The following is a 17,569-nucleotide window of genomic DNA, read 5'->3' on the forward strand; positions in this document are numbered from 1 at the left end:
TTCCATTCTCATCTTCTCATGCCTTTCTCTATTCAAGGGTTTTGTTAAAATATCTGCAATTTGATTGTCAGTTTGGCAGAAATCTAAATTAATCAAACCCTTTTCAACATTATCCTTAAGGAAATGATGCCTTTTTGGACTTAATGATTTTGATGATGACACAACCTCACTTACTTACAGACTAATAAGAGCTTGATTGTTTAAGTGTGTGATCAGATGCAATGACTAGGAGAATTAAGTGTTGTGCAAAGATACCATGAGGAACAAGAAGGCCAGAAGCAAAGCTATCCAAAAAGAAGAGTTCCTTTGGAGGAACCGGTGCTTCAAAAATGGAGACTTGAGAAGAGAAGGTTCCCCTTAGGGAACAGAAGCTTCAGAGCATAAGCTTCACCAGAGAAGAGTAGTTCCCCTTGAGGAACAGAAGCCTCGGAGTAGAAGCTTCATCAGAGGACATGAAGACTAAATATATTTTTATATTTTAGGATTTATGTAAGTATAAGAAATTAGTTACACTCAAAAAAGCTGTGTGGAATTGGTCTAAGTTGATAAAATTGTGCATGCTAGTTTTTAGGAAAACTGTTATTTTCTAACGATTATCTTTTTCTTAACTAAAAAGATTTTATTTATTCTGATTTTCGAAAATATCTTTTGCAATTAAAATCTTTCTCATTTTCTAAAAACTTGCGGCCTACTCCTCCATGATCTTCTTCAAGTCATGGTCTTGCACATCGAGGAGTTCATGTTTCCTCAATTTTAGGAACATGATCTTCTTAGTGGGTTGGAGTAGTGGCGTAATGGATTTGCTGCACAAAGAAGTTTTTCCTAAACGAATTTTGATCTATAAATAGTTGTTGATTTCAGAAGGAAAACCTCACCCTTGCTCAACTAAGATTTCAATCTTTGTTTTCTGTAATCGAGTCAAGAGTCAGTTCCACACTTGTGAAAAAGAGTGTTCTTATGTTCTTATACTAGAGTTATTTCATTCGAGTTGTATTTTGGGGAATGGGGAAGTTTGAGTGAATTTATGTTTTGTGAGAAAGAGAAGAGAGAAAGAGAAGAGAAAGAGAAGTGAGAAAGAGAAGAAGAAGAGAAGAGAGATAGAGAATAGAATACTTTCATTCTTGATTCTATCAGCTATCAGTTAAAATCAAGCTCTCTTAATTTGCTTTGAGACTTTGCATAGGCTGTTTCCAACCAAGCACCATGTTCTTTGCAAACCTTAAGAGCTTTTTCACATTTGTTCAGTTTCACACAAGTATCTCTAAAGAATTCTTCTTCTTCTAGACATATATCTATTAGGATATCTTTAGAGAGAGTTTTAAGCTGTTTAGGATCAAGAAATACCTCTTTCTGGACTTCCTCAAGGTAGGCCTTTTCATCATCTGATTTAGCCATCAGACAAAGATTAGCTGTCTCCTCTTCTGGTTGGTCATCCTCTTCTTCTTCACTGTCTGAGTCTCCCCAGGCTGCTATCATGGCCTTCCTCATGTCTGACTTTTGGTAGTTTGCTTTGCTGAATTTTTCTCTTCCTTGTTCCTTAGCCTTTCCTTTTCCTTTATCATTTTCCTAGAGGGGACAGTCTCTGATAAAGTGATATGGGGATCCACACTTGTGGCAGCTGTAGTCAGGTTTTGGATTTGAGGTCTTTTTCCCGAAGTTCCTTGAGGTGCGGCCTTTCTTGAACATCTTCTTGAATCTTCGCACAATTAGGGCAGCCTCATCCTCGTCTACTTCTGAGTCTTCCTCCTCATCAGTCTTAAGAGCCAATCCCTTGTTCCTCATGGATTCGTTGTTGACTCCAAGGTGCAGCTCATGAGTCGTGAGGGAACCTGCTAGTTGTTCAATGTTGAACTTGGTAAAGTCCTTAGTTTCCTGAAGGGCTGTCACCTTAACTCTCCATCTCTCATCTTGCGGAAGACTTCTAAGAACCTTCCTAACCTGCTCATCTGTAGGAATCTGTTTACCAAGGGAAACCAACTCATTTATGATGTTAGTAAAACGGGTTAGCATCTCTTGGATGGTTTCCTTAGGTTGCATCTCAAATCTTTCATACTTTGACATAAGCAGATCGATTTTTAAGCGTTTAACCTCATTAGTTCCTTCATAAGTAATCTGCAGCAAATCCCAGATTTCCTTAGCGTTCTTGCACCCCATAACACGATTGTGTTCGTGAGGTCCAAGTCCACAATGTAGCAATTTCACAGCCATAGCATTGATTTCCATTTTATCAAAATCCTCTTTCTCAAATTCAGACATAGGCTTACGGATTACCTCATTTCGAGCGTTTGTTTTGGTGACTTCGAAATCACCAATCTCGATGACCCTCCAGACTTGGTAGTTCTCCGCCTTGATAAAGATTTCCAAGCGATTCTTCTAGTAGGTATAGAATTTGTCGTTAAACATAGGAGGCCTCTGAGTTGAGTATCCTTCCTCGAGCTTTTCATGAGTATTCATTTTCTCCAAGACCTTTCTTCTTCAGGGTTTCCTGATTTTCCTAGAAGTTAGGCTCTGATACCAATTGTTGTTTCAATGAATACTATAAGAAGGGGGGGTTGAATTGTAGTATGAGAGTTTAGCCAAACTTTTTGCGGAATCAAAACTAAGTAAGCTAAAGGAACAGAAAGATAAACTGAAGGAACTAAAATATGCAAGAGAGATTTTTACGTGGAAAACTCCTTAGCCCTAACAAGGAGAAAAACCATGACCACTTGGGATTTTGGGAAAAGAATCTACACTAGAATAGGGCAAATGGTCCTATTACAAATTAAAGACTCAAACTTCAAGTTCCTCAACGAACTTGAAACCCCGAGGAACAAGTCACCCAACTTGTTACTCTTCACTTCTCTTTCTCTTCTCTTTCTCACTTCTCTTTCTCTTTCTCTTCTCTTTCCTCTTCCTCTTGCATGTCATTGGCTTTCCTTTTGCGAGAGGACTGAGATTCGGTGGTTGATTCATTATTTGGAGGTTCAGAGATCTCTTTGGTTGAGTTTTCCGAAAGATTTTCCATGGTGATGTCTGGGGTAGGGTTTGTTTCAGTTTCGGCTTGGGTTTTTGGAGAGGTAGACATTGGAGAGTAATATTGATCGGAGTGATGAGAGAGAAGGTAATTTTTGTGTGGTGTAAATTTTTGTGAGGCTGACATCTCTTTTATGGTGGAGGTAAGTGATGAAGTGGGGTGTCTCTTGGAAGGTGAAGTGAATTAGGTTAATTTGACACTCATATTTATTGCTTAGGGAAACGCAAACTGTGTTTTAAGAGAGTAATGTGAGTGGGCTACTTTTGAACAAAGGATAATGATGAATATTCGATGTATTCATCCGAATTTTGTGTTTAGATAAAAAGAATTTGGAATTTTGAAGAATAGATAAACACAGCAATTTTATCTCTTGAATTTAATCAGTAAAGACCACTTGCAAATGCAACTTGATACACGGAACAATTCAACAAGGCTCATGCAACCAATTTTGGACTTTCATATTCTATGCCTTTCAAATTTACATGCCTTTAACAAATGTTACTCCTACTCACAACCTGTCTTAACTATGTAATTAAACATATAACACTTATGCACAGTATACAATGATTAAGCAAGTCAGTTTGAGTTTCATACCTTAGGGAACTTGATGCATTTTTCTTAGTATAACTTAATCATCCCAAGTTCCATTCTCATCTTCTCATGCCTTTCTCTATTCAAGGGTTTTGTTAAAATATCTGCAATTTGATTGTCAGTTTGGCAGAAATCTAAATTAATCAAACCCTTTTCAACATTATCCTTAAGGAAATGATGCCTTTTTGGACTTAATGATTTTGATGATGACACAACCTCACTTACTTACAGACTAATAAGAGCTTGATTGTTTAAGTGTGTGATCAGATGCAATGACTAGGAGAATTAAGTGTTGTGCAAAGATACCATGAGGAACAAGAAGGCCAGAAGCAAAGCTATCCAAAAAGAAGAGTTCCTTTGGAGGAACCGGTGCTTCAAAAATGGAGACTTGAGAAGAGAAGGTTCCCCTTAGGGAACAGAAGCTTCAGAGCATAAGCTTCACCAGAGAAGAGTAGTTCCCCTTGAGGAACAGAAGCCTCGGAGTAGAAGCTTCATCAGAGGACATGAAGACTAAATATATTTTTATATTTTAGGATTTATGTAAGTATAAGAAATTAGTTACACTCAAAAAAGCTGTGTGGAATTGGTCTAAGTTGATAAAATTGTGCATGCTAGTTTTTAGGAAAACTGTTATTTTCTAACGATTATCTTTTTCTTAACTAAAAAGATTTTATTTATTCTGATTTTCGAAAATATCTTTTGCAATTAAAATCTTTCTCATTTTCTAAAAACTTGCGGCCTACTCCTCCATGATCTTCTTCAAGTCATGGTCTTGCACATCGAGGAGTTCATGTTTCCTCAATTTTAGGAACATGATCTTCTTAGTGGGTTGGAGTAGTGGCGTAATGGATTTGCTGCACAAAGAAGTTTTTCCTAAACGAATTTTGATCTATAAATAGTTGTTGATTTCAGAAGGAAAACCTCACCCTTGCTCAACTAAGATTTCAATCTTTGTTTTCTGTAATCGAGTCAAGAGTCAGTTCCACACTTGTGAAAAAGAGTGTTCTTATGTTCTTATACTAGATTTATTTCATTCGAGTTGTATTTTGGGGAATGGGGAAGTTTGAGTGAATTTATGTTTTGTGAGAAAGAGAAGAGAGAAAGAGAAGAGAAAGAGAAGTGAGAAAGAGAAGAAGAAGAGAAGAGAGATAGAGAATAGAATACTTTCATTCTTGATTCTATCAGCTATCAGTTAAAATCAAGCTCTCTTAATTTGCTTTGAGACTTTGCATAGGCTGTTTCCAACCAAGCACCATGTTCTTTGCAAACCTTAAGAGCTTTTTCACATTTGTTCAGTTTCACACAAGTATCTCTAAAGAATTCTTCTTCTTCTAGACATATATCTATTAGGATATCTTTAGAGAGAGTTTTAAGCTGTTTAGGATCAAGAAATACCTCTTTCTGGACTTCCTCAAGGTAGGCCTTTTCATCATCTGATTTAGCCATCAGACAAAGATTAGCTGTCTCCTCTTCTGGTTGGTCATCCTCTTCTTCTTCACTGTCTGAGTCTCCCCAGGCTGCTATCATGGCCTTCCTCATGTCTGACTTTTGGTAGTTTGCTTTGCTGAATTTTTCTCTTCCTTGTTCCTTAGCCTTTCCTTTTCCTTTATCATTTTCCTAGAGGGGACAGTCTCTGATAAAGTGATATGGGGATCCACACTTGTGGCAGCTGTAGTCAGGTTTTGGATTTGAGGTCTTTTTCCCGAAGTTCCTTGAGGTGCGGCCTTTCTTGAACATCTTCTTGAATCTTCGCACAATTAGGGCAGCCTCATCCTCGTCTACTTCTGAGTCTTCCTCCTCATCAGTCTTAAGAGCCAATCCCTTGTTCCTCATGGATTCGTTGTTGACTCCAAGGTGCAGCTCATGAGTCGTGAGGGAACCTGCTAGTTGTTCAATGTTGAACTTGGTAAAGTCCTTAGTTTCCTGAAGGGCTGTCACCTTAACTCTCCATCTCTCATCTTGCGGAAGACTTCTAAGAACCTTCCTAACCTGCTCATCTGTAGGAATCTGTTTACCAAGGGAAACCAACTCATTTATGATGTTAGTAAAACGGGTTAGCATCTCTTGGATGGTTTCCTTAGGTTGCATCTCAAATCTTTCATACTTTGACATAAGCAGATCGATTTTTAAGCGTTTAACCTCATTAGTTCCTTCATAAGTAATCTGCAGCAAATCCCAGATTTCCTTAGCGTTCTTGCACCCCATAACACGATTGTGTTCGTGAGGTCCAAGTCCACAATGTAGCAATTTCACAGCCATAGCATTGATTTCCATTTTATCAAAATCCTCTTTCTCAAATTCAGACATAGGCTTACGGATTACCTCATTTCGAGCGTTTGTTTTGGTGACTTCGAAATCACCAATCTCGATGACCCTCCAGACTTGGTAGTTCTCCGCCTTGATAAAGATTTCCAAGCGATTCTTCTAGTAGGTATAGAATTTGTCGTTAAACATAGGAGGCCTCTGAGTTGAGTATCCTTCCTCGAGCTTTTCATGAGTATTCATTTTCTCCAAGACCTTTCTTCTTCAGGGTTTCCTGATTTTCCTAGAAGTTAGGCTCTGATACCAATTGTTGTTTCAATGAATACTATAAGAAGGGGGGGTTGAATTGTAGTATGAGAGTTTAGCCAAACTTTTTGCGGAATCAAAACTAAGTAAGCTAAAGGAACAGAAAGATAAACTGAAGGAACTAAAATATGCAAGAGAGATTTTTACGTGGAAAACTCCTTAGCCCTAACAAGGAGAAAAACCATGACCACTTGGGATTTTGGGAAAAGAATCTACACTAGAATAGGGCAAATGGTCCTATTACAAATTAAAGACTCAAACTTCAAGTTCCTCAACGAACTTGAAACCCCGAGGAACAAGTCACCCAACTTGTTACTCTTCACTTCTCTTTCTCTTCTCTTTCTCACTTCTCTTTCTCTTTCTCTTCTCTTTCTCTCTTCTCTTTCTCACAAAACAGAAATTCACTCAAACTTCCCCATTCCCCAAAATACAACTCGAATGAAATAACTCTAGTATAAGAACATAAGAACACTCTTTTTCACAAGTGTGGAATTGACTCTTGACTCGATTACTGAAAACAAAGATTGAAATCTTAGTTGAGCAAGGGTGAGTTTTTCCATCTGAAATTAACAACTATTTATAGATCAAAATTCGTTTAGGAAAAACTTCTTTGTGCAGCAAATCCATTACGCCACTACTCCAACCCACTAAGAAGATCATGTTCCTAAAATTGAGGAAACATGAACTCCTCAATGTGCAAGACCATGACTTGAAGAAGATCATGGAGGAGTAGGCCGCAAGTTTTTAGAAAACGTGGAAGATTTTATTTGCAAAAGATATTTTCGAAAATCAGAATAAAAATAAAATCTTTTTAGTTAAGAAAAAGATAAACGTTTTAAACTTAACTACTTTCCTAAAAATATGCTAGCACAATATTATCTTTTTAGACCAATTCCACACAGATTTTTCGAGTGTAACTTAATATCTTATACTTACATAAATCCTAAAATATAAAAATATATTTAGTCTTCATGTCCTCTAATGAAGTTTCTACTCCGAGGCTTCTATTCCTCAAGGGGAACTTCTCTTCTCTGGTGAAGCTTCTGTTCCCTGAGGGGGAACCTTCTCTTCTCAAGTCTCCATTTCTGAAGCACCGGTTCATCCAAAGGAACTCTTCTTTTTGGATAGCTTTGCTTCTGGCCTTCTTGTTCCTCATGGTATCTTTGCACGACACTTAATTCTCCTAGTCATTGCATCTGATCACACACTTAAACAATCAAGCTCTTATTAGTCTGTAAGTAAGTGAGGTTGTGTCATTATCAAAATCATTAAGTCCAACACCAATGCATTAGTAAAGCTAATTAAGGTTTACAATTGATGATAATTTTTAAAAATATTTAGCACTTAGAAAATTAAAAAATTGGAGTTCAGCAAAGAGAATTTTCCTACTTTGTATTATATAAATTCAGAAAAAATAAATTTAGACTAATTTTAGTAAGGATTATCTAAGTTCAATTTACCACTATAGTGCGGAGTAAATTTTAATAAGATCAGATAAATTCAGATAAAATTAAATAAGTTTAAATAAGTAAAAATTAAGTGAATAAAACTCATCATAATTCATAATCATATTTTTCAAAATAGGCAAAATTAGCCTCAACGTTTTGAACTATGGCTTAGGTGCACTCAGCAGCCTGAACTAAGTGGCATAGCCAAAACACCCTGAAGTATTACCTTGGGTGCACTTAGCACCATAAATGAAAATTTCCGGCCAAAAGTAGTCGGATTCCGGCGATTTTTTTTTTAATAAAAAAATGTTTTTTTTTATTTTCTTATAATTTCTTATCATTATTAATAATATTATTATTATTCATAAATAATAATAATAATAATTAATATTATTATTATTAATAATAATACTAAGAAATTATAAGGAAAAAAAAAACATTTTTTTTATTAAAAAAAAAAATTCGCCGGAATCCGGCCACTTTTGGCCAGAAATTTTCATTTATGGTGCTAAGTGCACTCAAGCTAATACTTCAGGGTGTTTTGGCTATGTCGTTTAGTTTAGGGTGTTGAGTGCACCTAAGCCATAGTTCAGAGTGTGAGGCCAATTTTGCCTTCAAAATATGGTATGATTATTAAAATATTAGATAAAGGGAAAATGCTATACATAAGGGCTATGTATAAAAAGTTAAAGGAGGAAAATAATAGAGAAATATTTTCATTAACTAGTTCAAAACCCATACTATGCACGGTATTACAGTACAATAGTATTTCATTATTTTTTATTAAAAAACATACAAAACGGAGTCATTGTAAGTATAAAAAAACCATAAAAAAAATGTAAAATAAACATCGTGATATTTTATAGTATAAGTAATGTAAGATGGAAGGAGTAACAATATTTGTAATATGAAAGCTTACCCTTATTCTCAATTAAAAAGTACTCACTATTCATGTTTATTATTGTCAAATAATAATAATAATAATAATAATAATAATAATAATAATAATATTTTCTAAGTAGTATTTTATAGTATTAAGTAATATTTTTTTTATTCTTTACTGCTATATTATTTAAATTATTATTGTTGTGCATCATTCTCTTCCCTAAATATAAGTCCAAAACTTAACATACTTATTTCAATATAAAAAAAAATAAAAATAAAAATTAGCGGGAAAATTTTAGATGAGGTGATGACACGTGTAACTTGGGGATAACTATGAGGAATACTTTAGTATATAAGTATAGATGACATTGGTTTGCGTGTGACTTTGTCAAGCATTACTAAACTAATCTCATCTATCTATTTGGAGAGGCGGTAGGAAATTAATCCTATCAGTCAGTCGATCGATCAGATCCACCCTCCTCCTCAAGGAAATACCGGTAGCTACTCGACTTTTTTTTTTTTATCAATCTCCGCCTTCTTGTGCCAAAACCGAAGCTTCCTACCTCGCGCCAGCCCCGTCTTAGCTGGAAAAGCGAGGTGGAGCTCTGAGACCCAAAGACGACTCCACGGTCCGGCGCCGCTGACCAGTGAATCGCACGCCCTGGGTTCGGGGTGAGGTTGATTGATGTCGAGTCAAAAGGCACTCGGAAAGATAAGAACGAAAGTCCTACCCACAATAAATAAGAAAATATATTTAATGCTTATTTGTAGCTTTAAGGTCTACATATAGCATTACCGATTTACCGTAGATAAAATCCAATATCTAGAAGGGCCAATAACTACTTCTACTAACATACTTCCATAATAATCTCCATTGTCATTATTTATTTTTTAGACAGGTCCAAAAATTAAAAGGTTTAATTATGTTTTTTTTAATTATTAATTATTATAATTATTTCAAAAAATTTCATATGTGGCTGTCCACACTGTGTGGCCGAATTTACTTATTCCGAGATTACTCGATTAGGGGTTACTTATTTAGAGGTTACTCGGTTGGTCAGAGGTTATTCAGTCGGTAAGGTGTTACTTGGTCAGGGGTTACTCTCACACAAAAAACGCGCTAACCAACTGAGTAACCCCAAAATAAGTAACCCTTGATCGACTAAGTAACCCATAAAAAAGTAAACTTTCAATAAGTAACCCTGACCACACAGAACAAGCATCGAAAATTGAAAGTCATTTGAAAATTGGATTAATTAACTCACTTTGGAACAAACTCTTTCAATTCAATCAAATTTAACATACCAATTTGCAAAATATATCAACCAAACCAATCCAATTGAACAAATTCACTCTGGATTAAATTTATATGAATATCAATATAGCAAGGGTAAGTCTTGTATGTGGCTAGCTACACGGTATGGTCACATTGGTTTATAAGAATAATCTTCATTTAAATGTATGGGTAACCTCATTTTTTCATAAGAGTAACCCCATGTTGTCCATAAAAGTAAGGAAAAATTGAAAAAAATAATTCCACCTTTGGCACATCTGCTAAAAATAATCCCACCTTCGCGTATTCAAGAAATAATCCCACCTCATAATCCCACCTTATACCCCCATCTTCTCAAAATGCATGGTCCTTTTTCATTGATTGACCGGTTGATTGAATTGATAACTTATTTTAAAAGGTAATTTAATACGTGTCACCTTTTAATTGGGTTGTATATATAATTTTTTTAAAAATTAAAGAATTAAAAAAAAACCTTCTTCTTCCTACCCCTGCGGAGTAAACGCCTCGCCGGAGCAGCTCCGCTGACCAGCCGAACCCAACCTTGGCAGCAACGCCGCTCCACCATCATCAATCTTCACCTCCCACAATTCGGCCAACATACCCCACAACAACCTTCACCTCCCATAAATCAACCATCGCACCACCTCCAATTTCACCCAACATACCCCATAACAACCACCACTCCACTAACTCCACAATTACCCCAACCTCCCAGCATGGCAGCCTTCAAAACTGCAGCCAGTAACATCATTATCACCATCTCCAACCACCGTCAACACCATTTTGGCCCAACATACCCCCGCAAATCACAGCCAGCAAAAAAACCGCAGCCACAAACCGCAGCCTTTGGGGAGGGGGAAGGGGGGAAGGAGGGTTTCGCCGGTATTGGTGGGGCAGGGGTGCCGACGGCTAAGGTTTCGGGTATCGCCGATGGAGGACAGTCGGTGCCAATGGTGGGGTGGGGCTGGGTTAGGGTGTTAGGGGATTTTTTTTCTTTTTCTTTATTTCTTTTTCCTTTGTTTTATTATTTGGGAAAAAAAAAAACAAAACATTTAGGGTTCGTTTGGCATCACCGTGGTTTTTTTGTTTTTGGTTTTTAGTTTTTTAAAATCATATGATAATGTCATATAATGAATAAAAAATTAGTCAAACTTATTAAAATCATGATAATTTTGAAAACTGACAACAGAAAAGTGGAAACACCTTTTTTATGTTTCCTGTTTTTGATTTTTTGTTTCCAAAAAAACTGAAAATTGAAAAAAAAAAAAAACAATGCCAAACAAGCCCTTACCTGTTGAAACGGTTGCGGGCAACAAGACCTATTTTGAAAAGATGAGGGTATAAGGTGGGATTATTTTGAGCATATGTGCCCAAGGTGAGATTATTTTTTTCAATTTTTCCTAAAAGTAAACCAAATTCATTAGACGAGTAAAATCAAGTAATTTAGAATTAAGTAACCCCATTTGTTCATTTGAATAACTCCTATTCTTTTGTTTTAATAAAAGAAAGAATAATTCCACTTATTTAAAAGAGTAACTCAATTTTCTCATTTAAGTAACCTACATACATTAAAGTAACCCTCATTTGCTCATCACCGTGATCCCCTATTACTTAATTAATTGTCTTATATGTGATTATATGAAGTGGCCACACCATATGACTAGTCACATAAATGAATTTGTAATATAGCAAACATCCCTAAATTTAACCAAATTCAAAAAATCTGTAACGGAGATTCCTGCCTCTCAAATAATCAACAATAAAACATTAGAGTACTAGTTTTCTCAATGAAGAAAAAAACAACAATAAAACATACTACTTGGTAGTAGAATGTAGCCCTAAATTGACATTTAATCTTAATTTTCCACTCCATTAAGGACTCACGTTCAAATATTCTTATTAGAGGTCAACAAATGGACCAACAAAATTCCAATCTCTCAATTTTATAATAAAAACAGAAATTCAATGAATTCGCCTGCATTAACCAAACTTCGTATCAAATTATGATTTTACACGTTACCCTATTAATCATACAATTAACAATAAAAATAAAAATTATAATAATGTTATATTTCTAAGTCCTTATCATTCAAGTATGTATGACCTCATGACATAACATCCGTACATATTAAAACCATACTCTATTTTCCCCAATTCTTTTTCCACTTTCTCTCTCATATCTTTGATTAAATTCATAAATTTGATTTAAATCGAAACGCTGAAACAACAATTACTGTATATATAAATTTTAAAACATCCCCCTTTAACTTTCTCCCACTTTTTCTCTCACTTCGAGATCCGCCATTAATACGGTTTCAAGCTTTTCTTTATCCTTTCATGGTTTAAGCTCTTTAATTCATTACTTTTCCGGTGAGTTTTCCAGTTTTTTTCAATCTGGGTATTTTTTTATTTGTGTTTAATTTTTCTGGCTTTTGTTTGGTTTTTCATCTTCTGTTGAAAATCTATTGCATTATGTTTTTGTAATTTTTTTATTTTTGATTTTTTGGTCAGTTTTTTGTATGTAACTGTAAAATTGCTTCGAGTTTATGTTTGCTTTTCGTTTTCGTCTGTTATTGGTGTGAATATGTTTAATTTCATCTTATTGAAGTATCGTTTCATTGAATGAAGTAGTAATCAATTTGAGTTGTACTCGTATGTCGTATGTTTTTGGTTGATCTTTTTTTAGCAATATAGTTATTGGTCAGCTGAGAATTAATTGTGTATTAATTGGGTTTATATGGAATGAGATCTTACTTGAATATGTTTAGATTTGATGCAAAAATTTCATTGTTTTGATGATTTTGGTGCAGATTATGCTATAATATTGAAGAACTTGCTAAATCAGGAGAAAAAGCTGGTTTAGTTGCAAGTTTTTTTATTACAATTTGGGACAGTATTAGTGCTCAATTCAATTATTATTGAATCTGTTTTGAATCAGTGAATTGAAGGGTTTTTGTGAGGGGTTTTTTTGTTAGATGAGAAGATTTTTAAGTTTGAAGGTCAACAATGAAAGGGTTTGAAGGAGTGTCATTGAATATGGAGAGGAGATGGGCATTTCCTCTTGTTATAACCTCAGTGCTTTGTGTATTTGTGTTAGCATCATGCTTTAACATGGGACTTCTTTCGTCTATTGGCTCTATCCCCTCCATCAATACGATTATAGCTCATTATTCTAGGTCATCAGTGAACCAAACGAATCCGTTGTTTGTCGAATCAATTGTGTCTCAGCCTCCACCACCACCTGCCCTGCCTCCACTCCCTCGTTTTGCTTATTTGGTTTCTGGATCAAAGGGTGATTCACAGAAGCTATGGAGAACGCTGCAGGCGTTGTATCATCCTAGGAATAAGTATATTGTTCACTTGGATTTAGAGTCTTCAGTGGAAGAAAGGTTGAGTCTGGCTGCACGAATTGATAATGATACGCTGTTTTCCACCGTTGGGAATGTGCATATGATCACTAAAGCAAACATGGTCACTTATAGAGGCCCTACCATGGTTTCAAATACACTACATGCTTGTGCTATTCTTCTCAAGAAATATAATGACTGGGATTGGTTCATCAATCTCAGTGCTTCAGATTATCCTCTAGTTACCCAAGATGGTTAGTTGGTTTCTTAACAGATTGCAATTTATCTAGGTTTGTATTCTAGTTTGTGTTTCTAATTTAATTATGGAACTTTGCACAGATCTCATATACTCATTTTCGAAATTGGATCGGAAGCTGAACTTTATCGACCATACTAGCAGACTAGGTTGGAAAGAGTAAGCTCAATTTATCTGTCTATAATTTATTGTGAAGTGTATGTATTATGCAGTTGTGCTGATGTATGAATATGTCACATGTACTGCAGGGCTGGAAGGGCTATGCCTTTATACATAGATCCTGGGCTTTATTCATCAAAAAAATCTGACATATTCCGGGTTAACCCAAGGAGAAGTTTGCCTACGTCATTTAAATTATTTACTGGTTAGTCTTTCTTTTCTTTGTCAATTCTAGGAATTAGGTATACTTCCAATAATATTTAGGAAATCAAAGTATGCTCTGAAAACTGATTTATTATATCCTGAAATTCTTTGTTTGTGTCTGTTTATGGGGTGGCCAAAAGAATCAGGAAAATTGAGATGATAAGAGATAGGATGTCTTCTAGTTACTCAATCTGATGTTGCTTGTAGTTTGGTATATTCTAAGATTTTGAAGTCAATCTTAGCCGTGAAAACAGACTGATCACTATTTCACCCAAAAAAAAAAAAAAGTAAACAAGAAGACTTATCACAACTTCACTAGTATAAGAAGTTAAGAACGGTTTTATTTTGATACTCCGTAGCGCTTTATGTTTACTTTGGATAGAAAAATGAATAAATGTGGTGGTTGCTTTCAAGAATTTCGAAAATTACCTATTAAACATGTTATCCCTCTCAAAACTATACCTCTTTAAGAGTTGGGAGCAAATTGACTGATTAATTTACTGTTTTGGCTCTCATCAAAACAGGTTTAATGCCTCCTTCATTAGCTTTGGATACAATTCCTTTTCTCTGTTTCTTCTGAAGATGTATGTTGTATGTATTAGACTATCAGTTTGTGATATCTTTTGATTTGCAGGTTCGGCATGGATGGTTCTTTCGCATGATTTTGTGGAATACCTCATTTGGGGATGGGATAACTTACCTAGAACCATGCTTATGTATTACACAAACTTTGTCTCATCTCCAGAAGGCTACTTCCACACTGTCATCTGCAATGCACCCGAGTTTGCTAAAACTGCAGTTAATCACGATCTCCACTATATTGCCTGGGATAACCCACCAAGACAACACCCACGGTATCTTACCTTAGCTGACACCGATAGGATGATTGGCAGCAATGCTGCATTTGCCCGAAAATTCAGGCAAGACGATCCTGCATTGGATAAAATTGACCGGGAATTACTTGGCCGCATAAATGTGAGTGTTACTCCTGGTCGCTGGTGTGGTGGTAAGCCACGTTGTAGCAAAGTTAAAAATCCTGACAAGGTAAAACCAACTCGCGGAGCTCAAAGGCTTGGTCAGCTTATACCAAGAATAGTCTCAGCAGAGGCATTCCAAAACAGGCAGTGTAAATAGATTTTTCATGGAAGACTTCCTTGCTTGGCTTATATCAGACTTCTGAAACTATGTGCAGAGTGATGGTTTTCGAGTTGGGAGATCAAGCTTTGAGAGAGCATCATCAGGGAGTTCTTTACATGCTCAAATATATATCATCGGACACCGATAGAAATTTCTTTTGCTGATTTTTTTGGGGAGGGGGGGTGCTCACAGAGCCGTGATTTGGCCTTAGATGGGTTAGATTTAGGACTACTATTGCTAGATTTTTGTAGATGTTAAAACTATACTTACATTTTTTCTCTCTTTACATTGGCGACTCCATGAGATGTATGTTTCCTCAAATTCGAAATAAGCTTAGTACATATGAGCTCCTTCAGTGTTGTTCTGAAGGTCCAAAAGTGCTATTCTTGTGCAGAAAATTACTTATCTTTTGATGTTTGACATTAATTAAGCTTCTCATATTATTTTCTATTGTTTTTTTTTTTTTTTTTTTTTTTTTTTAATAATAATTTGGTGTGCATTATATTTTGATTGTTTTGTTTCAATTAGAAAGTATTAGGGCATAATTGCCAGTTGGTTATCAACTAAGACCGTAGTGTAAGGGTATCTTTTAACCTTTTTTGTGATCACCGACGCAATTTGGTACTGGTTGACAAATGACAATAATGATTAATGACAAATGCTAATGCATAATCATTCTGTAACAATTAGAGAAATCATGCAGCCACTTAAGGAATCTTTCTATTAAAAATTAGTTCACACATTAATAGTATTTTGAATTAATAACCCTCCTTTTTGTGAAAGATGTACTCAAAAGTAGCTTTTATAATAGGAGTACATAATTAACGATATTGATGTACACATAAATTTCACTTTATCTTATCATTTTAATAATGAATTAAACTTATTTGAACTAGTTTTTGGTAATAATGGCGTTCACATAAATTTTACTTAATCTTATCGTATGTTATAAACGATGAATTGAACTTTTTTTTTTTTGGAAAATTTGTCAAAAAAAACCTATTATAACACTCTTTTTGTCAGAAAAAACCTTTTAAAAAATTTTTGGCCAAAAGAAACCTATTTCAAAATTTTTTTGGTTGAAGACAACCAAAACCTCTAATTAGCCCATGATTACCCCTAATTATAACTAAATCTTATTTAATTAATTAAAAATCGTAAATAAATTGATAAATTAAAAAAAAAACATACACCACCCCCAAACCCCATCACCAGCTGCCACCCCCTGGTAGCAACCGCCCCCACCCCCCCGCCCACCAGAACCCCCCACCCCTCCCCTTCCCCCGCGCCGGCAAAGTCCCTCCCCCCTATCCCTCCTATTCCTTTGAACCACCACTGCGACCACCCACCCATCACTAAACCCTAACCCCAAAAACTCCCACCCCCCTCTCTACCACCACCACAAAACGACCACCACTCTATTTCCAACACCCTGAAACGACAAGGGGAGGTCGTTTATGGGTGTGGAAAAAGGAGGGGGTTGTTTATGGTTGTGGAAATAAGGGGTGAAATTTTCGGGTTTCGGTTTAGTAAGGGGTGGGTGGTCGCGGCGGGTGAAAGGGAGGGGGTTGGGTCTCTGGTCGTTGCGGTGGGTGAAAGGGAGAGGGCTGGGCCTCCTGTCGGCGTAGTGGAGGGGGTTGGGCTGGGTAGGCCATCCTTAAGAGAGGAGGCTTGGTCGGTGTTGGAGTTGGGTGGTGGTTCAAGGAAAGAAAAGGGTGACGCAGGGGGGCGCAGGGCGGGGGTTTGCCGGTGCGGGATGTAGGGATTCTGTTCGCCGGCAGGGGTGAGGGTGGGGGTGGCTGCTACCAGGGGAGGTGGAAGGGGAAGGGTGGCAGGTGGTGATGGGGTTGGGGGGTGGTTTAAGTTTTTTTTTTTAAATTTATCAATTTATTTGTTATTTCTAAATAATTAAATAAGATTTAGTAGTTAATTAGGGGTAATCAGGGGCTAATTAGCTTAATTAGAGGTTTTGGTTGTTTTCAACAAAAAAAATTTAGAAACAGGTTTCTTTTGGGCAAAAAATTTTTAAAAAGTTTTTTTTTGACAAAAAGAGGGTTATAATAGGTTTTTTCTGACAAATTTTCCTTTTTTTTTTGAAAGAACGATGAATTGAACTTATATGAACTAATTAGTGCTTATTTTTATGTTACATGAATTTATCAGTTCTTATTTTATCTTATTGGAACTTATTAACCTTTATCTTATTGTAATCCATCCTTCTTTATTATCTTATCTTATTTAAACTCATTAGCCTCTAAATACAATGAAAAGTGTGGAAAGAAAATAAGTATAACAAAGGAAAACAGAGCAAGTATGATACTCAATTTCAAAATTTGAACGAAGTAATATCATATATATGCACTCCTTTATTTGAGCCTTTTTTTTTTCCAAACTCTTCTTAAAATGTTACTCCCTTCATTTCATAATGTTAGTCTCATATGGAATCAATCACATAAAATAAGAAAAGAAGAATATTTGAAATCTAACATTAAATTACAAAATAATTCATAATTAGTTTACCTTATTTAAGTTTTTGGATTTTTTTTTTTTGGGAAAGCATAAGTCATAATTGCAAAATTCAAGGTAGAAATTTCCTTATTTAGAGTCATGTCATCAATCCACAACCAAATAATTCTAAAAAAATTAATTTAAAAATGGAACATA

The 17,569-nt window shown here is 35.7% G+C and overlaps 1 protein-coding gene across 1 annotated transcript; it reads left to right on the top strand.

Annotated features, from left to right (window-relative positions):
- Nucleotides 1–11,947: 11,947 nt before the first annotated feature.
- On the top strand, nucleotides 11,948–15,335 carry LOC145576756 (beta-glucuronosyltransferase GlcAT14B-like). The gene is made up of 5 exons (XM_081634471.1): nucleotides 11,948–12,172; nucleotides 12,613–13,403; nucleotides 13,489–13,564; nucleotides 13,654–13,769; nucleotides 14,403–15,335. The coding sequence occupies exons 2-5, from the start codon at nucleotides 12,809–12,811 to the stop codon at nucleotides 14,900–14,902; spliced, it is 1,287 nt and encodes a 428-aa protein (XP_081490597.1). The 5' UTR covers nucleotides 11,948–12,172; nucleotides 12,613–12,808; the 3' UTR covers nucleotides 14,903–15,335.
- Nucleotides 15,336–17,569: the final 2,234 nt, after the last annotated feature.

This window comes from Chenopodium album, chromosome 13, assembly GCF_948465745.1.
Source record: "Chenopodium album chromosome 13, dcCheAlbu1.1, whole genome shotgun sequence".
Classification (NCBI taxonomy): Eukaryota; Viridiplantae; Streptophyta; class Magnoliopsida; order Caryophyllales; family Amaranthaceae; genus Chenopodium; species Chenopodium album.

Excerpts from the sequence above, each read along its gene's own strand:
- LOC145576756 (XM_081634471.1), top strand. The coding sequence starts at position 12,809 with ATGAAAGGGTTTGAAGGAGTGTCATTGAATATGGAGAGGAGATGGGCA. Across the intron at positions 13,565-13,653 it reads AGCAGACTAGGTTGGAAAGA|GGCTGGAAGGGCTATGCCTT; the intron begins GTAAGCTCAATT and ends CATGTACTGCAG. Across the intron at positions 13,770-14,402 it reads GTCATTTAAATTATTTACTG|GTTCGGCATGGATGGTTCTT; the intron begins GTTAGTCTTTCT and ends TTTGATTTGCAG.